Genomic DNA, 25,279 nt, shown 5'->3' with positions numbered 1-25,279 from the left:
TGATCATGACTTCGAAACTGATATAATTGTAGGACACTCCTTCGATCATCTGGGGAGGAGAAAGATGATATGAGGTTACGTGTAGGGGATCTAAATTTTATATACCGGTACTTTGATGTGACGTGACAACTTTTGAAACTACGCAGATACTCGTATATATGTAGTTACCCGAGTAGAGTAGTCGAGCTAAAGATCTTAATAATGTTCTCCGAGGTCTTGAATTTTCTGACTTCGTTGTGATTTTTCCAGTGAGTGCAAACATTGATGTACTAATTAACAATAGAATAATAGAATCAGAGCAAATTCAGGAATGATTGTTAACATGCCTATCTGGATATGTCAGCCAGCCAGTATTGTGTTATTCGGAAAAACAAAGTCATCGTGGGACGACGCTACTAAAGTCTTGTCGTCATCATTCCTGTCAACAACAACAGCAACAACAACAACAACAACAACAAAACCCAAATATGCAAACTGTCTAATAAATACAACATAATGTAACCAACTCATTTTTCAAACCTTTCTCCAGAAATGCAATTGTCCATGTTGACATCTTAACATTCCAATGATTTGATTCTTCACATCAATCAAATCAAAATGCCTCTCGACGCTCGTTCTCCAGTGATTCTACACTACCTTCAGAATCTCTTCCTCATTACGCTTTGCGCAGCCTTCACTCCTCTTTTAACATCGATAGCTATACTCTCCACCCTCATATCTCCTCTCATCACCCCCAAACAAATCCAACACCCCCGCAAATGGCGCACAAACTCTAAATCCCCTCCCCGCACAATCCTCGTAACAGGGGTAGGAATGAGCAAAGGCCTCAGCATCGCGCGCTCCTTCTACCGCGCAGGCCACCGGGTCATCGGCGCAGATTTCGAACCCTACTATATCCCCGTCTCTGGACATTTCTCCAAATCGCTCCGAAAATTCTACCGTCTGCGGAAGCCGGGTGGGAAATCGGGCGCGGAGGAATATACCAGGGATATTGTAAATATCATTGAGAAAGAAAAGGTGGATTTATGGGTATCCTGTTCGGGCGTCGCGTCTGCGATTGAAGATGGGGAAGCAGCGGAAATGGTGCAGCGGAATACGAAATGTGCGGCGGTGCAGTTTGGGGTGGGGTTGACGGAGACGCTGCATGAGAAATTCTCGTTCATTAAATATACGATGGAATTGGGCTTGAATGTACCGCTTACGTATAAAATTCATTCGTGTGAAGAGGCTTTGGAGATCTTGCACCCGGAGAATGGATCATCGGTGGATAAACAGTTTATCATGAAACCAGAAATGGTCGATGATAGTGTGAGAGCTGATATGACTCTCCTCCCCTCTTCGTCACGCACACAAACAGATAAACATATTCAAAAACTCAACCCCTCACTCAAAAGACCGTTTGTTCTTCAGCAATACATCAAAGGAAGAGAATATTGCACACATAGTATTGTTCTCAAAGGCAAAATCCACGCATTCGTCTCATGTCGCTCTTCAGATATGTTAATGCACTACCAAGCTCTTCCGCCTTCATCGGCTCTCGCAAAAGCCATGTTTCACTACACTACTCTGTATATTCAGCGCGCTGCGGAAAGAACTCCCAATTCCCCAATCACCGGACATTTCTCTCTCGATTTTCTAATTGATGAGGAAATTGCTCAGAACGCAGAGGGTTCTCTTCATCCTTCATCTAAGGAAATTGAGAAATTGCAAAAAGAACTCTTTCCTATTGAATGCAATCCTCGCGCACACACAGCTGTGGTTCTACTCAATGATTCTGCGGAAGAAATGGCAGAGGCATATTTGTCACTATTATCCGACGATATCACAAATGGAAATGGAGATACATCTTTAACCACACTCCATGAAAACGAAGATCCAATAACTCCTCTTCCCCAAGCCGTCAATGGGGGTTATTATTGGATCGGTCATGATTTTGTCACGAAAGTCCTTCTCCCAATATACCACTTAATCAGCTTTCAAAAAGGAATCACAAATCTAGTAAGAGAATGGTGGGAATTCGGTAAACATGTATTACTGTGGAAAGATGGCACGTATGAGATTTGGGATCCTTGGCCAGCGTGGTGTTTGTATGTGGTGTTTTTGCCGGGATGTTTCTGGGCGAGTTTGTGGGAGCGAAAATGGTGGAGTAGGTGTAATGTTAGTACGGGGAAGTTTTTTGGGGTTTAAGGAGGGGTGATGTTGTGAGGTGTGAGGGTGTGAGGGTGAGAGGGTGTTCGGGTGTGAGGAGGGGATGATGGTATGATAGATAGTGGTTTTGAAAATAGGTCTCAGATACCATATGTAAACTGCAGTCCTGAAAGCAAAAGTTCTCGATTTCCAGATCTAATCAGAAGATTCGATGGATTTCAACTATGAAATAACTTATTTTTCACCCATCAAACCGCTAAGTGAAAATCAAGAATTCGAATCAAGAACTCATCTCCACTCATAGAATACAGAGTACTAGACACTCTCATCCTTATTCAACTCCTATGCTTTGACAATCTTTCAGAGGTTGAAATGGAAAATGTGAAGGTCTAGACAGCAAATACAGATGGATAATCAAATACTCATAAACAGTTGACTACCTATAACGTCATGGTTTTCTACCTCGAAACCTAGATTTTAGAATACCTTAGGTAGGTAGGTAGGTAGGGTAGGTACCTAAGCTTCGCCTAATTAAATACTCGCTTCTGAGTTCTCATACGAGTATTTTATTTGGTAGGTACCTATTGATAGGTATCTTTTCATCTCTCTCTGCTCCTCCCTTTCTCCGTTCCTCTCTTTCTCCTTCCTCCTTTTCTTCATTCTTCATGCACCTTCAAAATTCAATCTTCAATCACAATCCAGACTTCTCCCTCCTCTCCTCCCTTCCCTCGTCTCGCTGGAAGGAAGTTTGTTTATCTATATGGATCTACCTACCTACCTATTCGGTAAGACTAGACTAGATTAGATAGATAGATAGATAGATAGATAGATAGATAGATAGATAGATAGATAGATAGATAGATAGATAGATAGATATACTTTATAAGTCATTTGGTATAAGTGAGTGAGTAGATAAGTAAATAAGTAAGTGAGGAAATATATCTTATATATCTTATATATCTTATATATCTTATATATCTTATATATCTTATATATCTTATATATCTTATATATCTTATATATCTTATATATCTTATATATCTTATATATCTTATATATCTTATATATCTTATATATCTTATATATATATTGATTTATATAGATAGATACTTGGAAAATAAATAAAAGAGGAGAGAGAGAGAGAGAGAGAGAGAGAGAGAGAGAGAGAGAAAGTAATCTTACATAAACCCAAGCTTTTTCGATATATGTAAGTATGTAAGAAAAAGTCAGATAAGCCAAATAAGTTACGTAGATCTCTATCTTCTCTATCTTCCTTATCTTGATATCTACTCGAGTACGATATACAGAGTAGATTCAATTTCATCGAGACCTTACTCACTCACTCACTCATTCCATTAGAATCTTATACAGATACGATACTTACATTTAGACGATATAGGCATTAGATCATGGTGATTAGATAGTTCTGTTAATTACACTAGGTACCTAGGCTGGGAAGGTATGTAATATACGTAACCTGGTTAATTGGCGTGAAACGTAGTGAGTGAAGAAAAGTATATGTATATATGTATAATATAAACGGTATGTACAAAAGCTCTTATCTTAGCATATATATTCTTACAGCGCAAGGGACATCCAAGGCCCTCACATCTAAACATCATCTAGAGGCCTATTCCCTCCCCTCTTCCCTCTCCCCTCTCACCATCCAATCCAATCCAATCCAGTTCAATCCAATCTATTCCTTCTCTCCCCCCAGCTCCTTCAACCCCCTCCTCAACCCTTCCCTCTCCGTCATCTCCAACTTCTGCTTCATTTCATCCACCAACTTCGCCAACTTCCTCGTGCCCTTCTCCGCCAAACCCTTCTCCAACTTCGCCAATTTCTTCCGCATCTTCTTTTCATCCGCTTCCAGTTGCCCCTGTTCCTTTCGCTGAATCTCTTTCCACACCTCCAGCTGCTCTTTCGCATGTTCCTCACACTCCTTCTTATCATACCGATGGAAAACATCCGTGGTCCAGAAATCCGCCCTCCAGTCCCAAATTCGAGCGCCTGATCCATACTCCCTCAGGAATGCTCTGAGCCAATCATCCGCCTTGACCATTCTTAGCTTGTGGCCCCTGATCTTGGGTAATTCGTTGGGTTTTCTATCCATATGTCGCAGTTTATTTGCTTCGCGCTCTCGTGATAAGACGACTGAACCATACACAGTGCCCCGTTTCGAATACCTGACATATCCTTTTATGGCTGTACATCTTCCCTTGAAAGCCTCGATTAATTCTTCATTCGTTGTGCCGAGGGGAATTCCTATGACATTAAGACTGTTCTCGACATTCTTTTTGATTATTTTAGGATCTAAATATGTTGGCAATCCATAGATACTTTGCGATCGTTCGTGTAGTCTCGCTTGACGATTTGCTATCCTCATCTTTTTCTCTTCCTCTTGAGCCGGATCGATCTTAAATGGGAGCCCAACATGATTCGAGGATTCTGCCAACCTTTCATTATATTTACTGTCTAGATCTATCCAATTGGCCCAACCCTCAAGGCGCTCGGTACCACAGTTCACACACCGGTGATCATAGATACTGTTTTGACAACCACATCCTTCCGATTTACATGTCCAAACATCAGAGCGATGAACAAGAGCATCATTAGATGGTTGTGAAAAACCTCGATCATGTTGAGGGTATTCGGTCGATTGGTTGTCAGATCTTCCAATCCACGTGGATGAACGACCTTTGGGTTGAGAAAAAGGAGTATTATCAGATTCCTGTACAAACTCTGTCCTATTCTGTGTGTCTTCGGTCGGTTGGTAGCCACTCATTTGGATGCCCTTATAATTAAATCCTCTGGCTTGTGAATCAGGAGAGTTACGGTTGAAAGATTTGTTCAGCAGATCAACATTGAAAGAATTGAAGGCACTTGCACGACTCAAATGATATCTGATCGCTGGGTCATTAGATGCGGGCAATGAGGCTTCTGACGGATCATGAATTGGAATTTTTGAAACATCCGAATTACTATCAATCACGTCGTTCATAGAAGATGAAGAGGCCCCAGGTTGAACAAGATCCGAGACTTCGGAATCGTTCAGATCTTCCTTGACTTCAGGAACCGAGATCTTTGATCCACCGCCCGGAGTAGAATTCAAAATTTCTGACAACCTTCCAGTAATTGGACTTGTCAATTTTACCGGTATCTTCTGGAGTGGAGTCGAAAGTCTTTCTGAAGATTTTTCTAAAGTAGAATCTTTCAGGCTTGAATCGGGTGTTCGTTTGCCCTTGTCTAAAGATCTGGATGATACTGCCGGTAGCTCTAATCGTTTAATCGTTATTTCATCGAGAAGGCGGGCTAACATAGGTTCTATCTGTTGAAGATCTGGCGTAGGTGGAGGAGCAACATCCTCACAAGACATACACACAGCAGTCGCATAATCTCCATCATGACTTATACTCATCGGTACTATCTGGTCCTCCTGTCCTGCTGCTGATTTAATGAGTGTGACGGGTGCTCTAGACCTGAGGTTATCCAGAGATGGGCTGTCAATTGTAATGTCGTGGAAATTCAATTTTCTTTTGCTAAATGCTTTCTTCGCTGCTTCTTTCGCCGCAAAACTGAATAGTGTGGAGTTAGCCATAGCCTGTTGCGCGAATCTCGACTTCAATAAACTCACCGGCCAGCCACAAATCTCGCAACTCCGTGCACATTTTCTTTCAATTGAAGTAAAATTGATTCCTCTTCCTCTTTTGTCAATTTCTTCAGATCTTCTTGCGCGCCGTGGGTAGGCCATATCAAAGAACCGACAGGGCTATCATTCGCGGCAGTACTATTCAGCAGAGGCGTCTCTTTCGGCGTAACGAGTCCTATCAACGCCTCCAAGCTTTTCGCCTTCCATCTTTCTTGCTTTTCTATTTTCCCCTGAATAAACTCCCTTCGTTCCATAAAATAGAGGTATTCGATCAATGGCAATAACCTCGGTCGATACCACACTTGCTCCTGTGGAGTGAATATCCTTCTGATAAATCGATGTGCATATTTCGATTGATGCTTCGTTAGGATATCCTGAATGCGACTGATTCTGCAAATGTCGGTTCCAATGTTAACAGGAAGCGGGAATGCTCGTGGCATATTGAGTGAAAATTGGTCATATAGGTGCTGTATGGTAAATTTGTCTCATAGTGGCGCTACACATGTCGCTCTTCATCCGCAAAGACATGAGGGGAATTGTATCTATCGAATCACCAAATTGTGTTATCGAAGGGTTTTTCTCCCCAAAGTTTGTTATCCGACACAGAAGCTCGGCCCCACTACGCGAAAACACCTGATGAGACGGATTTCCGCGTCAACTAATACCTAACCTTCATCAGCATCCAACTTGTGAAAGCCTCTCAGTGTATATACATAGTGACTTATTGCTACTTTGCTGGGTTTCAGCACCTATTGATCAATTCACTGAGAATAGAATCCATCATTATACTTATCTGTGCACTAGAAGTATTGGCAATTGAAAGACTTGAATCACTACACTAGGTAGGTTCGACTTCTAACCTGAAAGATGGTCATTCAATTGTTGCAAAAGGCATGAGGTCATCACGGCAAATCCAGTTGTAAAAATCCATATAAAGGAGAATGATTCAATTTTGATGCATACACAGATCCAATTTGTCTGATAGCCCTGAACCTAGAAGTGTGATAGATTTCGCATTATCCGTCAAACAACCAAAAGAAGAAATAAAAATGGAAGAACATCCCCCAAATCCATGCGTAACACCTATTAACCCAGAGGGTCCCCAAGACATGATACCACAAATTTCCCGTACTATTTTGAAGCCCTCCTGCATCAAGTTTGGATCTCAGAATTTGACTAAACCTCGTTATATTAAGATATCCATGAACAAGTTATACCTAGGTAATGATTGAAACCACAATAGCCCAGTCATTTCCATCAATTTAGTGATCGTCCAAAAGAGGGGCTCTCTCTTGATCCTCCGAAGCGAGTGGAGTTTCTCTTCTGAATGAAATCTCCTTGCCGAAAATTCCAGGAACGGCAACTATCAATGTAGCAAGGAAGAGAGTACCCATTATGGTAAAAGCAAAGATCCACTGAAGAGCGAATACTTTTGTGAAGAATTGGCCAACGCCGATGGCTGCCGTGATGATACTGAGGGCAAATCCCATGGTGTAATCCTAATACCTAGTCAGTATTTCTAGAAACTTTGTGGTTCACACTTAGAGTTCTGAATCATTCAAACGTACCTTGTAAGCAGCAAGGAAGAAGAGTCCATATACTAAGATGCCCCAGATTGCAACATTTGCTATGATACGTGCAGGAAGGTTGTGAGCCCCAACGGCGATAGCCCCGTTCCAATACAAAGCTACAAATGTCCAAGCGAGTGGACCGGAGGTAGCGGGCATATGGATGAATCTTGGGGTGGTATTATGACGGAAGTAGAGAGAGGAAAGGTTGAAGAAATTGATGATCAATACAATCTCAGCCCATACAAAGTGAGATCGAACGAACAGCATGACGAATGCAAATTGCAAGAGATTGTTAAGAATGAAATGACTTCCAACTGATGCTGCGGCGTTGACATGTTCAACTTCGTCGCTGAAGAGGTGAAGGACATATCCAATTTGAAGAATGAAGAGGAACAACCTAAGAATGTGTTAATGATGTAAGCTCTTGGATGCTGTAGGATAGAATCGTACCAATAGAATGAAGCGATGAAAGCATTCATAGCAAATGGTGTGTGGTGTATCTTATTCTGCTCCCAAATGGTATGACGCCAACTGTGCTTGTCATCTTGAGGTGCGTGGAAGTTGTAGTAGAAGGTGACTACTACCATCAACAACCAGGATATAATTGTACATATTTTATATGTCCAGATTGCTTGGATTGGATGGGTATCTCGTCGCGCGAATGGGTTCGCTGTGTGCCATACCGTTAGTCTACAAATATATAGGAATGGATTTGAAAGAGAAAGTACCTTGCGCAAATGAAGGACTCATCGTGAAACTGTTTAGGCTGGGTCTGCGAGAATCGAGAGAATCACGTAGGATGTATGGATATGAGTTTGTTGGGGTTCGTTGACTTTGTCAAGAAAGTAGACGGTCTTGATTTAGAAGGAGGCTGATTGGTGACATTTCTCTTTAGTAAGTGCAGTTGAAAGGAGGGGAAGGGACAAACAAGATAATACGTACCAAGTATGAGCGACGGGCAAAACAAAGCAAGATGGGTATCTGTGTATCGGGGTATCTGGGTATCTTTGGTCTTTGGAGTATCACGCTTTGGTATTACGAAGAATGGTAAGAGTAGTCTCGTCGTTAATTGAGCTGTAGCATCATTCACAACTTCACCAGAATAATAAAATTAAGTTTGACTTTATTATTGGAAGGAAGGGAAGGGAACTAGAGAAGTCGCTTGCCCACCTACCGTAACCCTCGACCTATATAAACTTGAGGAATGGGAAATCAAGCTTCAACTCGAGTAGCAAGCATGACGTACGGGAAGACGGGGACCCTTGAAACGACTAGTAACCTTACCAACACTACCAACACTAAAAACACTAAAAATGCACACGATCTGTGATTTACCCCGCACTCACAACCAGCTAACAAACTCAAGCGATCCTCTCATTCGTTCAATTCGAAACTTGGATTATCGTCCACTGGTCGTCCTCCTACGAGGATTGGTCTAACGAGGTGACTGAGGAGCTGAGGTGGTCGAATATCAATGATTTTCACTGGCAATGTGATACAATACTGGGCGGAGCGAGACGCGGTGGCCAATTGAGAAAAAGGAAACACGCGGAAAGATACTACTAACAAGGTGCCTACTGTACCAGCACATGCACATGGAAGATACTCCGTGTGCTACTGAGTATATGCAATTGTGGAATTCCCGTTGCATAATACCATTGAGAACTTGTCCATTCACGGGTCAGCCTTTTGAGTTGTGCTCAAGTTTGATAAATGTGGCAGTTTGGCTGTCTAACAATCATCGACTAAAGACATTCTGTCTATTCTATCAATACTCTAGACGGGACTAGACATGTACACATTCACCCTGACTGACTAACCGACTAATTGACTGGAAGTATTGGTATAATACAATATGAATCTTTTCAAGTGACTTGATATATGTAGTAACGATGGCCAACCCGACAAAATTCCGAGTCAATCTCGGATACAAGTAGGTGCTGATAAAGGGGGAGAGAGATCATCGATGAACTTATTATACCGGAGCAAACCTTCCAACATGTATGTAGTAGGCTTGTGTAGGAAAGTACCTCTCGTGACATGAAAACAGGATTATAAATATCTAAATATACATCTTCTACATGTAATACATTCGGACAAGCAAATTGTTGCGCCAAACCATGCGAGTTACATGTTTCACCATACCTAAGACCTTACAATGTTGGTTATTTGTCTTGCCTACCTACCTGATATGAGTGATTTCGTATATTTAATAACATCGAACACCGGAATGCACTTTCCAAAATTGATTTTCCATAAACTCGAGATCATCACATTATAAATCAATTCCGGCTTGGTCATAAAAAGTAGAAAGTCAAAAGCAACCTTGGAATTATGAAGTTCAAAGATAGTAACCTTATAATCAGCTCAAAAAGCGTGACACCAGCCACATTGTTTTATTCGGAATCTAAGGAAGCTAATCCTTAATCCTTGGATTGTCTAAGGTTATCACCAGCTCCATCCATTCAGGTACCGAAGCTCTTATCAACATATCTCGTACACCGAATTACAACATAACATCAAACATTCCGAACATCCATCATACATCCATCATGAAGCTCACAAACTTGTCACTCTTAGCTCTCTCGGCATCTCTTGCATCGGCAAGATTTGTTGAACAACACGAAAAGGATCAAGTTATCCTAAACTCTAATGTCGTGGATAATGAGCGTTATCTGATCGAGATCGCCCCTGGCAAACAACAATGGGTTACAGAAGAAGAGAAATGGGAATTAAGAAGAGTATGTCTACTGTGCAACCCAGAGAAGCTTTAGCTGATATCGCGAAGAATGGACAGAACTTTATGGACATTACGGAAACTCCAGAACTTGGGACCTTCAAGGCTTCATCGGTCAAGGCGAAGTTTCCATCAAAGCCAACCCTTCAGAAAGACCTCAAACCGCTACTGAAAGACTTGAACAAGTCTAATATGCATGAGAACCTTAAGACCTTCACTAGTTTCCACACCAGATATTACAAGTCCGACTATGGTCGTCAATCCTCAGAATGGCTCTTGGAGCAAGTTCAAGGGTTGATCAAGGATGCTGGAGCCGATAAATACGGAGCCAACGCTCGTCATTTCAAACATTCATGGGGACAAAATAGTATCATTGCTACAATTCCCGGACAGAAGAACTCGACCGTTGTTGTAGGCGCACATCAGGACTCTATAAACCTCTTCTTACCTTCTATTCTATCTGCCCCCGGAGCTGATGATGATGGAAGTGGAACTGTGACTATTCTCGAAACCCTTCGTGTATTGCTTACATCCAAGGATGTCATTGAAGGAAAGGGAGAGAACACTGTTGAATTTCACTGGTAGCTGACCCTCTTCTTATTATACCAACCCAATCGATCAGTCGCCTTGAATTCACATGCATGATTCTAACATCTAATCAGGTACTCGGCTGAAGAAGGTGGTTTGCTCGGCAGTCAAGCCATTTTCTCCGAATATGAGAAGACTGGTCGAGATATCAAGGCAATGCTTCAACAGGATATGACCGGATACACCCAAAAGACTTTGGATGCTGGGGAGCCAGAGAGTGTTGGTGTGATCACCGATTTTGTCGACCCTGATTTGACGGATTTTATCAAAAAGATCGTTACCGAGGTAAGTTGCTTACAATAAGCATTGGGAGTCATAGTTTCTTGTTTCTCTGCTTACACGATTTAGTACTGTGATATTCCATATGTCGAAACAAAGTGTGGTTATGCATGCTCTGACCATGCTAGCGCTTCAAAGGCTGGATACGCCTCTGCTTTCGTCATCGAGAGCGACTTCAAGTATTCCGATAATCATATCCATACTTCGGACGACTCCATCAAGTACTTGAACTTTGACCACATGCTTCAGCATGCTCGTTTGACTCTTGGTTTGGTTTATGAGCTTGCATTTGCAAAGCTATGAGTGGCTTTGTATTGTATGATTGGTTGCTTCACACGTCATCAGGGATGATTATATTGGATTTTTTGTATTTACAAGAGAATTTGGAAGGTATTATATGGTGTGGAAGCATCTATCAGTAATCTGTATGGAATATCTGGTGGCTGTAAGATTTACATGTGTTATGCATTGAGATTATGCAAGATATATATCAGGGTCAGAGGTGCAGGTGGCTTCAATTCAATTACCTAATTATTCAGAAAATGAATCAAGAAACTAAATGATTCATTCGACGGTTGAAGTACTTGAAACACGGTACCGTATTCCTACATTGCTCTCTCTGTACGATAGGTACCTTCAAATCGACCAATTCCTAATCTTCTACCCACCGCGTTCGATGATGGCACGATTCAATTGATTCATGCATGATTGGTTCAAAGTGGATTACCCTGTGCGGCCGTGCCTTATCGGACGTCAGCCATCACTTCCTTACTAGTCTGGTAGATAGGTATCCATATGACTCCTATTCGATCAATCAACCAGCAAGTATATCTCTCTTCTGCTGCGTGTATACTTAGCAGTCAGATAGGCAGTTCTTCTTCTTATTAACAGCTCGTTCATCCGGATACCTGTCATCTTCAGAACTTCATCTCTACACTATCCCTTCCCAATTTCAATCAGACAAATTAAGATATTACTTTGCTCAATTCCTTATCTTGAATCAAAATGGCAATCTATTCATCAGTCCCGCCACCCGCACAACAGGCGTCCGGTCTAGCAGGTCCAGATATCGAAGCCTGGACGGTCTCTGCTTTAGAATCACTCAATGTTTCTCCCACTGCTCGCGGTACTGGAGTTACACTCTCTATTCCCCTCGAACAGGACGAGCTTCCCAAAGACGCGACACCCTCAAGGCCTATTGCCTACAAACCTCGCAAAGAACTTTTGAAACGCGATAGCCAAAAACACAGAGAGACATTGCTGAGGGGAAAGGAGGGCAGTCGTAGACGCCAAAGATGGGAGAACGGTGAGTGCTATTGATGAATGGTGATGTAAAATTGAAGTTGCCACTCATTTGGCATTTCGATCTCAACCATCAAAGCATGCCTTGTCACACAACGCGATACTCGGGAAATTCGGAAGACCGAGTGCGAATGACATTGATTGCTGATTTGAATTGCATTCGCAGATCATCTTCTCCATGTTCCAAATGCCCAACCACCACTTCCAAGTGACTGGGAAGTTCGCCCGACCTACCCCGTTCATCACGTACCATATTACTTGGCTCCTTTGTGGGATGCGGGTGTTCGTCACCGAGCTGAGGAAATTGCTGCTGAAAAGAAATTGGATAAAGCAAGAAAATCTGGCAGCTGTGAGGAGAGAGGTCGTGTCCCGCAAGATTTAAGGCAGAAGCTCAAGAAAAGCAAGGGAGCTAAGAGCCTTTTGCAAGACTTGGAGGAGGAGGTGAGAAAATTCGTGCAAGAGTATGAAGGAAAGCAGAAAATCCTAGGACAGATGAAGGAAGATGAAATGGATAGTGAGGATGAAGAGATTGTGTTCATTGGAAGAAATGGCACAATGAGTGATGAACAACGGAATCTAGTGGAAGAAGAGTTACAAAGAGAAAAACTAGTCTTCGATTCTTTAGCTGACGATACAGGGGCAAGCTTCGGGTATGTTATATTCCTGATCGTTTGAGAGTTCGTCCTAACATTCTTATAGACGCTGGCTTGTCCATTCGATTGCATCTTACTACGGTCTCACTTCTCGATCTATCACAGTTGGCGATCCCGCTCGTCGCGAGGCCTATGTCGGTATAAAGGAAATGGGCACAGGTGGACAGATTTCTCGTCTTCAATCAGACCTCCCCCGTCCCTTGTGGGGAATGATCTGATTGTGGAGGTTTGATATTCTACCTTGGCAGATCTATGCCATTACTCTTTTCTGCTCCGGTTATCAGTGCCACACTGTGAGCTCATTTCTCCTCTTTTTACATTATCCGGTTTTGCATAGCTATGAGATCAGTAGATGATAGATCTAATCATTATATTTAATTCGTTGAAGCTATTTGATATTCCGATTTATTACTCCATAGATTTATCACGTTCAAACAGTATTATCATTCATTGACCTTGACAATAAATGCTTCACTCAGAATGAGTTCCGACAAGTGTGTTGATGGACCAGTGGTAATTCAATATAGCAGTACTGTTTGTATGTAGTGATATCAATTACTCCAAGTCTAGTCAGGGCGTGCGCTGTCTCATCTCTCGAGCATGTGAGCGTGTCTACGGATTTATCTATTCTCGAGTCAAGTTCACGAGTTTCAGCCTCTGGTCACACATCCGAGGTATCCCTTCCGATGAAACCCCCACTATAAATTATTCAGATCCCGTACTAATTCCGCGAACATATCTCTGGAGAGGGTTTAAGAGTACAATCAAGAATTTATAAATCCACCAGAAACCCAGATATATATTTTCTTTTGCCCTTTCTTTTACTACAGCATGCGCATATAGACTTTTTTTTTTTTCGTAAGCGGCGCATCTTGCAATTTACAGTCATTATGAAACTACGAACTACATCGGCGCGATCCTTCCAACTCTTATCCGCGAATTCTAGAAGTACATATAAAGGTTCAAGGAGTTGGATATGTATGAATCGCTGTGATCTCAGCGGCGGAAATGGAAGGAGATATATCTCTGCGATCGCATTGGGACCAAGGAAAGCAGCCTCAAACTTAGATGCTACTTCATTAACACCAAGACGTTTACTGGCCCTTCCCGCATCTTTCATCGCAGGGCAGCGAAGGTCTTTGGCAACTGTACAAAATGGTACATGATCGTTCTCGCCAACAGAAAACATTTGCTAAAATTGCTGCAGAAAATCCGGATGATCGAGGACCTATGAAGGAATACAATGCGCGCGTTGCATCGGGACAATTGAGGGACGATGAACACCAGAGAGGTCAGCAACATATATGCATATTCACTTCCCGTAACAAATTCTGACGAATTATGCTTCTAGGCATTATACAGAATCTTCAACATCTCCACGACGAATTGCGATATTATAATGCGCCCGCGATTGTTCACCCAACCCTCGAATCTCTTCAACCTCGGCCAACTTCCATGTTTGGACGTATATTTGGAAACAAACCCAAGGAATCGGCCTTGAAGGAAATACCAGAGAACCTTCCTCGAGGACTTTATTTATATGGAGATGTAGGAAGTGGAAAGACTATGTTGATGGATATGTTTTATGAGACACTGCCAAGTAGTGTAGCATCGAAAACGAGGATCCATTTCCACAATTTTATGCAGGATGTTCATAAGAGGTTACACAAAATGAAAATGCAGTACGGAAATGATATTGATGCTGTACCTTTTGTGGCAGCGGACATTGCGGAAAAGGGAAATGTGCTGTGTTTTGATGAATTTCAATGCACAGATGTGGCGGATGCTATGATCTTGAGAAGGTATTGTCCCCTTTTTTCTTCGACTTGATTTTTGTTCCTCTGCTCATCTTTCATAGACTTCTGGAATCTTTGATGTCCCATGGAGTCGTTCTTGTCACCACCTCCAATCGTCATCCGGACGACCTTTACCGTAACGGTATTCAAAGAGAATCTTTCATTCCTTGTATCAATCTCCTCAAGTCCCGCCTCCACGTAATCAACCTCGACAGTCCCACAGATTACCGAAAGATTCCTCGTCCTCCTTCCGGCGTCTATCATTGTCCTCTAGACGCTCACGCGCCTACTCATGCGGAAAAATGGTTCCGTTTTCTTGGTGACCCTGAACAATCTACCCCTCATTCAGAAACTCAACATGTCTGGGGTCGGGCAATTCACGTTCCGAAAGTTAGTGGTAAAGCCGCTATGTTTACGTTTGATGAGTTGATTGGAAAACCAACTAGCGCAGCGGACTACATTGAACTTATGCGAAGCTACGACGCATTTATCGTTACGAATGTTCCTGGGATGACACATCAACAACGTGATCTCGCTCGTCGTTTTATCACGTTCATCGATGCCGTCTATGAATCTCGTGCCAAGCTTGTCTTGACGACTGCGGTACCGCTGACGCAGTTATTTTTGTCGAAGGAAGAAATTCAAGATAGCATGAAGAAAGAAGTGGAGGATAAGAAAGGGCAGAAAGAAGGTAATGAAGGAGAAGAACTTGATGATGCAATGAGAATGATGATGGATGATTTGGGAATGAATATGAATATGTTGAAGAATAGTAGCATCTTTAGTGGAGATGAAGAAAGATTCGCGTTTGCGAGAGCGCTGAGTCGATTGAGTGAGATGGGGAGTCAGCAGTGGGTAGAGAGGGGTATGGGATTGGAGAAAGATGGGGGGAAGAAGGAGAAGGAGGGTTGGCAGAAGGTGAGAAGTAAGAGGTTGGAGGATAGTATGTAGTGGGAGTATGTTTGGAGTGGCGTACAAGCTGAAGTCGATGTTGATGTTGATGTTGCGCGAGATACCAATGATTTGCTGTTTAGATGATGATAGAAGGGTGGGAGGTGGATATGATCTATAGACGAATGGTTGGATAGTTGAAGAGTTCGAGAGATGCAGAAAGAGTGAGAGAGAGAGAGAGAGAGAGAGAGAGAGAGAGAGAGAGAGAGAGAGAGAGAGAGAGAGAGAGAGAGAGATTTGTCATCTTTTCTTTGGAATACCAATATATATATATAGTATATACAAACAAGCAAGCACAACAGATCGATCGATCAAAATATACCCACATGCTAATCAATCAATTCAAGCGGTATTATTATATAGTATAGTAACACTCATGATAATGAGCCAGGTGAGAAAATAAAAATACATCACTCTCTCACGAAATTAATAAGCGAGCTCATTGCCTGGGAAGGGGTATCTTTTTTGTTTTCCCCCCCCCTGGGGTCTCCCTTTTCTGATTTGTTGAGCCTTCTCACTCCTATTTCTTTTCAATATCAAGATTCTAAAGTCCCAGTGTTGGATAGATAGAATGATAGAATTTCTAGCTGAGCGGAGGCTGAGGCTGAGTGCGTAAATGGAAGGAGGTAGGTGTCTATGTTTGATAATCTTGTTTTGATAATCTTGTCGTCTCTGATTCGGATCTGTGTACGATATTCTTCTGCGTATTCTTCTGCGTATTGCGATTTGTATGAGTGTGGTTTGTATGAGTGTGGTTTGTATGAGTGTGGTTTGTATGAGTGTGGTTTGAGGGGATATTAGGAAGAGAGAAAGAAAGAAATGTGGTATGTAGAATGTAGAATGCGGCATGTGGTATGTGGATTAGGATTAGGATTAGAATTTCTTTACCTCCAGCTGGTGGTTGTGGATTTCTGATACGGGTGTGATATGTCACATGTGGAATGTAATGGGATGGATTGGAGTAGTTGAGATGTAATTATCTTATATCGGCTTTCTTGTTTGTGTGATGTGATGCGATGTGTGATCATACATGATATGTGCTATAATATATGCTATCTAATCACACATTCTCGAATCTCGTATTAAGACTCGAGTATAAATATCAAAAAGAAAAATTCAATGGAAAAAAAAAATCTGATTGGAAGATATTGGTACGATAATATTGTACGTCGCTGTGAAATTCGTGCATGGGGAGTTTCGAGTTCGTTGACTCTGAGCTCTGAGTAGGTAGGTAGGTTGGGAGTTGTAGGTATGCGTTCTAATTGTAGGTATGCGCTCTAATTGTTGGTATGACGTTAGCTAGGCACATAGGTAGTTCGAGGAATGAATGAATGAATGAATGAATGAACAGGTTTGAATTTTTGGAATAGCTGATTTTGAGGTTGTGGGAGATGTGATGTGATGAAGTGCCTTTGAGTAGAGATTTGAAGGGAGTTTGTTTCTTGGATTGTAGATTTGTAGATTTGTGATTCTAGAGGGTGAGAGATGGTGAGATGAAAATAGATATGGATAGGGGTAAGATACTTTTACTTGTCTATTTCAACCTTTTCTTCGTGCTGAGTTTGAACTTTGTTATTGCTATTGCTATGGTGGAAGTTCGAACTATCAAATACAAAGATGGGGATGTGGATGTTTATTGAGCATTCTGGATCAAGCGAACTGTATGAATCTCGAGGTATTTACGGATAGGGACAAGAAGTTGATGGACTTCTGATGTTCCCATAGTGTACGAGTACATGTTTTTGGGAAGATACGACAGATTTACGATTGTGTTAATTTATCTTATTGATTAATAGTGAATATCAACGGTGCTGTGATCAACTTTCCAATTACTCACTTCATCCCTCTTTCTTTAAAGCCAACCAAATATTCTTCCCTCTCTCAAATCCACCACTCTCACATCCCCATCTCCATTCCCATCCCCATCTCCTCACACCCTCCACGACCCCAACAAATAATTCTGCACATCCCTCAGAACCACCTCCTCAAGCTCAAACCCCGTCATCCCATTAAACACTCCACAAAACGTTCCCGGCGTAATTTCCACCCCCGTCCTCACCGCCTCCTTCTTCAACACTCTCCTGATCCGCGCCGTATGTCTCTCATCATGCGCTCTCATCCTCCCCGCCACAACGGGAATAACATATTTCTTAAACCTGCGCAAACTAAGTTTCACACCAAGATGCAGATTAAAAATCTCCAGCGCATGACTCCATCCGCACGCTCCAAAATATATATGCGGGAGTACCGTAGAAAACATTTCCGCAAGCTGCGAGGATAGTTCCTCCTCACATTCTCTATCTTGATGCATCTGCATCTCCCTCTCTGCAATTTCACAAAAAGATTCCGTCAGAAGCAGAACATTCCTCTCGGACCCATCTCCCAGTTTAAAAACCTCCGCTTGTCGCATCAAGATGGAAAAATTCCCAAAACTCATCACGAAACCCACATGCTGGAATTTCATCCACGCATCTCTCATCGTCGCACCCGCATGCCAGATTTGCGCCAGAAGCGCGTAGAGAAGTATGAATGACGGAGCGCTGTTTGTGGCAGTTTTTCCTTGCTCCAGGGCCATGATATCGATTGCTCTTTGGAGAGTTTCGAAATCATATTGGGGGAAAGATTTTTCGAGGGCGTTGAAGAAGGTTTTGAAGGTGTCGGACTCGGATTGAGATGATTCGTTGTTGGTTTGGAGGAACGTGAGAGTTTTATCGGGATGCAGATGGGGATAGTGTTCGTGATGATTGAGAAATGTGCTGATCGTTTCGATTTCGGGAGTTCGGTGGGCTTTGGCGAGACCGTTCCAGTCGATTGTGCTTTTCAAAAATAGGTTTCGCGTGGTTGAGTAGCTAGTGTAGATGGTGAGATGAGGTTGATTTTCTTCGAGTGAGTCTTCTGGGTCTTCTGGGTTGTTATTTGTCTCTGAAGTTCTGGAAGGATAATTCGTTGAGGATTCTTGAAGATTGTTCGGGAGAAACTGGGAGGTTTCATCGTGAGTGCTAGGGATGATGTGATTAATAGGTGTATCGAGGAAGGTTACGTGTTTGGATATGCGATCGGGTTTTGAAGGAGAATGAGCTGTATCGGAAGGGTTTGTTCTTGAGAAGTTCTTAACTGCTTGTTTGGAGTTGGAGAGTTCTGCCATGGGTTTCGGAGGTTCAGGAAAACTATCCCCTGAACTTCCTACAGATGGACTCATATCGTCTTGATACATCTCTTGATGTAGTATAGAATCTTTCTGAAGATTTTCTTCTTAATCTTGAATTTATTTATAAGAAAAAAGAGAAACAAGAAGAAGGTCAAAAGAAACCCAGTCGCGCCTTTTAAGCACATCAAACCCTAGTATCCAGTCATTTCAGAACCTTAATTCTAAATTTTAAAAATCAGTATGCGAGCATCCAAAACATTTCCCATCTTTTCGAGTCATCACTATCAAGGAAATTTTGAAAGATATGTCCACAGTCATGACATTATCTGACTATGACACGTTCTTACTCTTTCAAATGGAAATACTGATAGCGAGCTGCTACACAAATTCTTCTGCACATACTTGGAGAGTTTAGATAGTGCACTTCTGAGATTCTCGAAGGATCTGGGAAGTTTAAGTTTGTGCTGAACGGCTCGTGGTTTCGTAAGATGGATCATATCTTGTATTGTGTTGCATATAAAGCAAAAATGCTGTTGGGAGAATGAATAGATGGGCAAACGGTAGATAGATTGACTGATTTTGAAGTTTATATGATAGATGCAGAGAATGATCCTGCGAGAAAGTTCTTGGGATTTGATGCGTTTTTTTGAACGCTGGTTCGACTGATGAGCTTCTCGGACCTCTTTAAACTCGTGTTTTATGGGAAATATTGACTTTTCGTAAAAATATAAAATACAAAATGAAAAATGTACAAGTATATGTGACTATGTGTATGGAGTCCCACACTTGCAGAAACATGTTGGACCAGTCCACGAGAGTAAGTTGAGTTGCATTTTCATACTACACTAATAGTAAAAGAAACATGTAGATATAGGTAGTAAGCTGGATATCGTGTATTCAATAGGAGAGAAATTTGTGATTATGGCAGTGCTCACCAATTCCATGCCGCGGTTGCGACGTAAAAAAGAGCTGAGGGTTCGAGGGAGCGGACAATCACAGCATATAGGAAAGGAATAATTACATTGATTCTTTATTTGAAACTGACTATTAAGTGCGTTGCAGAGACATGTATATCATAGAAGCTGTCCCTCATTCGAAAACATGAAGACTCGGAAATTTGAGAACCCTCATCCGATCAATTCATTTTCCTTCCATACTCGTTGATATCCACAGCTTACAAAGTTAAACATTCCCTCGTATCGGTTTCTCGATACTTGATACAGAGATACCATGAAGAAGAAAATTCGTTACTTCGTGCATTACCCCTTTCATGTGAAATTCCCAAATCCATAGAAATCATTATCCTAACATTCGTTTGAAAGCGGCATCTTATATCATTAACTTCTCGAAAAGCAAGACCATCTTAAATCTCACCCGCTTTAAAATTACGGAAACAACAGGAAGCCAGTCAGACCACAGGGCTCAAAGTTACTCTTAGATTTCCACAAGAGGAGAGCATCTCTGGCACGAATATGTCGCTTGTGGGCGTGCGTTGGCTTCTGCGAGGATTTTCCGGGCGAGTTCTTGTGCAGCATTAATTCTCTCGATCGCAGACTTTTCATAAATTTGAAACAGTGGTTGAGCTGGAGATAAAGGTTCCTCATGAAATTGAACCAATGGTACGGCTGAAGAGGGAGGAACTCTAATAGCTGGTAGTAGTGCTCTTCGCTGCATGAGGGGCGAGAATTCGGTTCGCGAGGTTTGGAAACTTTCACCGGAATCAGATGTCTCGGAAATATTACCACATGTAATGAAATGTCTTTCCCGGGTAGCAGAATTAATGAAGAATGTTCCAGGACAAGCTTCGCAGATGAATGCATGCTCAGTCGCGTAATGTGCGGCAGCTGCATCAGATGTTGGAAAGGTTTGAGTACATTGGACACAACCGAACAATAATATTGGGGTATGCACCTGGGCTTTGTGTGCTTGAAGTTGCGGGTCCTCTTCTTGGTCGAAAAATCCATCACACGCATCACATCTAATCATGTTGCAGGTATGATAGTGGTGGCGAAACGCATTAAGAGTGCTAGACTGGTGACAACAGCCTGATTTGAAGCACCTGAGCTGATATTTACAATCAGAATTCTCATATAGTCCAACGATCTTAGGGGCAGTCGCTGATTCTTTGGAGATAGGAGCATGAGTGATGGCGTGGTTAAAGAAATCATGAGTATTCTTAAACAATTTGGAACACTGAGGGCACTGGAGTTGATGTGCATCTCTGTCATGCGACTCATACGCTGCCTCATCATCAAACTTCATGTGACATAACGGACAGGAGACTTGATGACAGAGTCTATGAATATTCAAGAGAACCAAGCTATCGAATCTTAAACTACATTGGGAGCATAAATGAGTATGCACTTGTTCGGAATGGCTGTTTCGCTCAACCTGGAGTTTGAAATGCTTGGGACATGCCGGACATTTGAAGTTGTGAGATGAAGACCCGTGTTCTTTTAGAAGGGTATATGTTGCAAATGGTTGAATTGGGCAGTATTCACATTGAAAACAATGCTGATCTGACTTATGTTTGTGTAGCTCCGCAGTGTGATTGAACTTGGCGCAGCAGATGGAACATTTGACCATTAAGTGTTCATAGGTATGATGTAGGACAAGGTGGTTCCGACCTTCAAATGTAAGTTGACATTGATTGCATTTCAATAGATGTTCCGCGGTAGCGTGCTGTTGAAGACCAGCATAGGATGAAAACGATTTGCTGCATTTTGGACAGCTCTGTGGATGAGCCGAAGAGTTTATGTGCTGTTCTAGCGCAATTTCCGATTTGAAATCTTTGTTACAAGAATTGCAACTGAAAGAGCGGTGGAACTCTGTATTGTGCTTATCGAGAGGGCCCTGGGATTGAAAATCTTTCTTGCACTTGTTACACCTGAACTTGTGTTTGTTTCCTTTATGGTTGTTTAGAAGCTGCTCTGAACTGAAAACCGAGTCGCAGTCATCGAATTCACAAGGAAAACAATGTTTAATGAAGTTGTGTTGTTTTAGACCGTCTGCAGAATTGAAGGCATCTTTGCAATAAGAACATTGGAACTGGTGCTTGGCCTCAGTATGTTTTTTTCTTGCGTCATCGGTACGGAAAGACTCGGTACAATGAGAACACGGAAGTGGGCGCTTCCCCTGTGGGTGCTTAGCCTGAACATGCTGTCTTCTCGCCTCTTCATCCTGAAAGGGTTTATCGCAATTGCCACAGACCCAACCTTGAATGTGTCCGGTTACTCGGCAGTGCGCTATCATATGCGAATTGACTTGGAAGATGATTTTGCATGTGTAACAGGTAGGAGCCATTGTGAATCTGCATGCGACAACACCAGGTTGAAGCGGGTCGGGTAGATGCGCTGGAAAGACTAATATCATTGTTAGTTTCTAACGGGTCTCTTCCAGGTAGAGTTGCGACCAAACCTTATGAATTGCAAGAAGCGGCAGTATTTTGCAGTGCTCAGTCGGAATATCAGACGCGGCTTCTTAGTAGAAGCTGAATTAGAAATGCGGTATGTGAATGGAAGAAGTCATAGAGCAAAACTTGATGGATTTCGGATTTTTGAGAGGTATTGAGTTGGAGAAGGATCTCAATGATGACAGAAGTATCTCACACGTAAATAAAACCACCGGAGGGGAGGTGAAATTTCTCAACGGAAAAAGTGAAAACAATAAAAGGGATGAAAGATGCCACACTGGAATGGATCAATAGATGTGGGAAATAATTCATGCGCATCAAAACTCACTCAATGAGGCTTTTTGATTGACAGAATGCACGAAGAGGGCAGAATGTTTCAATGTGAAGCCCGACTGGTCAACAATCAGGAAAATTAGAAGAGAATATTGTATTACAGAATCAAGATAAAAAAAGTTGATACAATGAAGAGAAATGAGCATTTCACGCGTTGTAAATTTCACCGGAATTGTTGTGATTGAGAATTGAAAGTGTTGGAATAATTGCAAAAAGCTGGTGAAGGAAAAACCCGAGAAAGGATCATTTTCATTAGCGTGATTGGACTCGTCTCCTCCCCCCCCCCCCCCCCCTCCTCAAAGGTACACTTTCACTCCTGACAGGGAGAAATGGAGAGAGGGAAGAAATAAATGAAAGACTGACATCGGAAGCTTCATTCACTTCCCCGAATGGATAATTCAATGACTACCGTCTCAAATGTATTAATACTATATCACAAAGATGCACTAGGTGTACACCAAACAAACCTCAATTTGACACATGAGAGGGGGAGATCCGATTGGGGCGACTCCAGCAGCTTGCTTGAATAACTTTGAATCTGAAGCACATCGACGAGGAGTCTTCTGAATTCTCCTGAGAATCTCACCCAGACTTCACTTGCAGTTTTACCTCGCCACTTTTTACAGTTCTAGATTTGATATAGCCAAGGCCAACAAGCGTATTTCGCCTACCTAACTGAGGAAATGTGAGCATCTTCATCGCCTCTACCTCTTCATACCTTCCTCTAACAGAGTCCTCTCGAGGTCTATTACAAGATAAGTAGCTCGAGTTGATTTGCCAAGATATACTTGGCTATTTCCATGCCATTTAACTTTTGACTTTGCTACGGTTGAAGATAAATTGGCATACATAGTCGAAGCAACGGTGAGTCCTTGTTGATATTTGCAACTAGTAATCTCTACCCCGGCAACGGCAGGTACATGACTATTCGTGGAGACGCCGGCACTGCAAGCGACCTTGGGGTGTATGTATGTGATGCGTGTATGTATCGGCGTATGGTCATCAGATGAGGCGGAGTGCAAGTCTTCGAACCCAAGCCATGATTATCAATGGAGCGCAGTAAACCCTCATGCAAATGCCAATCCATTGGCAAGTGGAGGAGAGTGAGTCTTCGGCCAAATCAGTATGCGAATAGTCTTTGCATCCCACTTCGTAAGCAAGGCTAGCTATTCTTCGGGCAGATCCAAATCAATCACATGTGCAATCTGCGTGCTTGTACACCAGGTCAAGACTCAAGATCCGTTGACCAGATCAATAAGTGGGAAGAACGAAACGTCTCCTTGGTCGGCAGAAAAGAAGACTTCGCATAAGGGTCGATCATTCTCTTCCGGCGAGAAGACATGAATGATATGATGTTGAATGGAGCATCCGCAAGGGGCCGGAGTCTAATTACCGCGAGATCGTACCAAGTACGGTAACCGAGATGTGTCCCTAGTCCGCCTATCAGGGGCTATGTAATTGATGCCAAGTAGATATCCTCGAGAAGCCCAAGGATTGATCTGGAAAAAAGCAACCCAAGAATACTCTTCATATCTAATGTTATGCAGACTAGCTTTATATTCCATTTTAAGATAAAACAAATGGTGTCATATACAATCATTGAGCACCCGTTCTTTCATTATTTATTCAAAACTTGACTTTGACAGGCAAAAAATAGATTTGATTCAGACCTGCAGATTGCTTATCTCAACCATGCTCGAGCAATTCTATCCTCCTTGCACCTCTGCCGGCCGTGCAGGAAGAGGGCATCTGCCGGCGAGGCATTCCCCCGATTCGAGCGATCATTGGGCATCTGCCAATACTTGGATCATGGCAGGCATAATGCCATGCCATGTAAACAGGGCGAGCTTGAATCAAAGTGAACCTTAATAGAGCACCAGCAGATTCGGATCGGCTTCCACTCGTTATTTCCGAAGCATCCTTATATCGCACAAAAGCGTTTCCAAGCCTTCAATTCTTCAGAAGATGCTTGGGGTTCAACTCAACTTTCTTGCACAGCCCACAACGTCACCGCGGCTTTTCAAGGAAGGGTTACACCAAGCACGATAGACGATGACCTGATGGCTTGCGGGGAAATGTGACACATCTCAGACGAACAATACACTCAAGGGTGGTGTGCGGGAAGGAGAACCGCATTGGGAATCTCTCCGTACGGCACGCTCCGAATGCCTGCCGCGACTGATGACGGTCTGGCGGGATCAAGGCTGAAGGGTGCTTACTCTAAGATGTGATGCTGAGAAATAGAACATACTAGTGCAAGGTGACATAGGTTTGCAAGCCAAAAAGTGGATATTTGGACATGGTAATCTATTTAAGGTTGGAGGTAGCCACTTTGTGGTAATTTACCGGACACTTACTGGCGAGAGGTGCGGTAGCAGCAAGCCTCGCAAGCAATACATTCTTTAGGACAAAAGCCAGTTAAAATTTCTCGCAATCACTGAAGATAAGTTGGACGGTTTGAACGGAGTTTTGCTTAAGGGTTTATCGTTCTAATTTAGGATTGCGGAGGTTCCGGATCCTACAGGTTAGTCTTGCCCGGGCAAGGGATACACAGGCAGGAGGGTTTTAAGGTCAGTGCCATCACTGATCGACTGCTACTCCTTGTTGGGCAGGAGGGGCAAACAGAGAAACAGAGTTTCTTAGGGTTTAGATCACTTTCTGCTCGCATGGGTAACTTGCTTTCATATGTGGTAGCGAATCTATAATTGGGGG

The 25,279-nt window shown here is 42.5% G+C and overlaps 8 protein-coding genes across 8 annotated transcripts; 4 read left to right on the top strand and 4 right to left on the bottom strand.

The window, feature by feature from the left end:
- Positions 1–597: 597 nt before the first annotated feature.
- EAE98_006892 (uncharacterized protein) lies at positions 598–2,187 on the top strand (the record flags this gene model as incomplete). The annotated part of the gene is made up of 1 exon (XM_038954515.1): positions 598–2,187. One exon carries the CDS (start codon positions 598–600, stop codon positions 2,185–2,187), a length of 1,590 nt encoding a protein of 529 aa, XP_038809195.1.
- Positions 2,188–3,844: 1,657 nt separating this feature from the next.
- Positions 3,845–6,237, bottom strand: EAE98_006891 (uncharacterized protein; the record flags this gene model as incomplete). The annotated part of the gene is made up of 2 exons (XM_038954514.1): positions 3,845–5,723; positions 5,783–6,237. The coding sequence occupies 2 exons, from the start codon at positions 6,235–6,237 to the stop codon at positions 3,845–3,847; spliced, it is 2,334 nt and encodes a 777-aa protein (XP_038809194.1).
- Positions 6,238–7,059: 822 nt separating this feature from the next.
- Positions 7,060–8,118, bottom strand: EAE98_006890 (uncharacterized protein; the record flags this gene model as incomplete). Its single annotated transcript, XM_038954513.1, has 4 exons — positions 7,060–7,296; positions 7,366–7,765; positions 7,819–8,038; positions 8,097–8,118. The coding sequence occupies 4 exons, from the start codon at positions 8,116–8,118 to the stop codon at positions 7,060–7,062; spliced, it is 879 nt and encodes a 292-aa protein (XP_038809193.1).
- Positions 8,119–9,920: 1,802 nt separating this feature from the next.
- On the top strand, positions 9,921–11,275 carry EAE98_006889 (uncharacterized protein; the record flags this gene model as incomplete). The annotated part of the gene is made up of 4 exons (XM_038954512.1): positions 9,921–10,109; positions 10,157–10,686; positions 10,768–10,978; positions 11,042–11,275. The coding sequence occupies 4 exons, from the start codon at positions 9,921–9,923 to the stop codon at positions 11,273–11,275; spliced, it is 1,164 nt and encodes a 387-aa protein (XP_038809192.1).
- Positions 11,276–11,977: 702 nt separating this feature from the next.
- EAE98_006888 (uncharacterized protein) lies at positions 11,978–13,440 on the top strand (the record flags this gene model as incomplete). The annotated part of the gene is made up of 3 exons (XM_038954511.1): positions 11,978–12,278; positions 12,441–12,924; positions 12,974–13,440. The coding sequence occupies 3 exons, from the start codon at positions 11,978–11,980 to the stop codon at positions 13,143–13,145; spliced, it is 957 nt and encodes a 318-aa protein (XP_038809191.1). The 3' UTR covers positions 13,146–13,440.
- A 377-nt stretch (positions 13,441–13,817) lies between these two features.
- On the top strand, positions 13,818–15,674 carry EAE98_006887 (uncharacterized protein; the record flags this gene model as incomplete). Its single annotated transcript, XM_038954510.1, has 4 exons — positions 13,818–14,085; positions 14,135–14,218; positions 14,279–14,729; positions 14,786–15,674. 4 exons carry the CDS (start codon positions 13,818–13,820, stop codon positions 15,672–15,674), a joined length of 1,692 nt encoding a protein of 563 aa, XP_038809190.1.
- A 1,930-nt stretch (positions 15,675–17,604) lies between these two features.
- EAE98_006886 (uncharacterized protein) lies at positions 17,605–18,888 on the bottom strand (the record flags this gene model as incomplete). Its single annotated transcript, XM_038954509.1, has 1 exon — positions 17,605–18,888. One exon carries the CDS (start codon positions 18,886–18,888, stop codon positions 17,605–17,607), a length of 1,284 nt encoding a protein of 427 aa, XP_038809189.1.
- A 1,368-nt stretch (positions 18,889–20,256) lies between these two features.
- EAE98_006885 (uncharacterized protein) lies at positions 20,257–21,084 on the bottom strand (the record flags this gene model as incomplete). The annotated part of the gene is made up of 1 exon (XM_038954508.1): positions 20,257–21,084. The coding sequence occupies one exon, from the start codon at positions 21,082–21,084 to the stop codon at positions 20,257–20,259; it is 828 nt and encodes a 275-aa protein (XP_038809188.1).
- Between the last annotated feature and the right edge of the window lie 4,195 nt (positions 21,085–25,279).

The sequence above is a fragment of the Botrytis deweyae genome (genome assembly GCF_014898535.1).
Source record: "Botrytis deweyae strain B1 chromosome Unknown BDEW_015, whole genome shotgun sequence".
In the NCBI taxonomy this organism is placed as follows: Eukaryota; Fungi; Ascomycota; class Leotiomycetes; order Helotiales; family Sclerotiniaceae; genus Botrytis; species Botrytis deweyae.
Note: the sequence above shows the minus strand (reverse complement) of the source record. Positions and strands in the feature narration are given on the sequence as shown.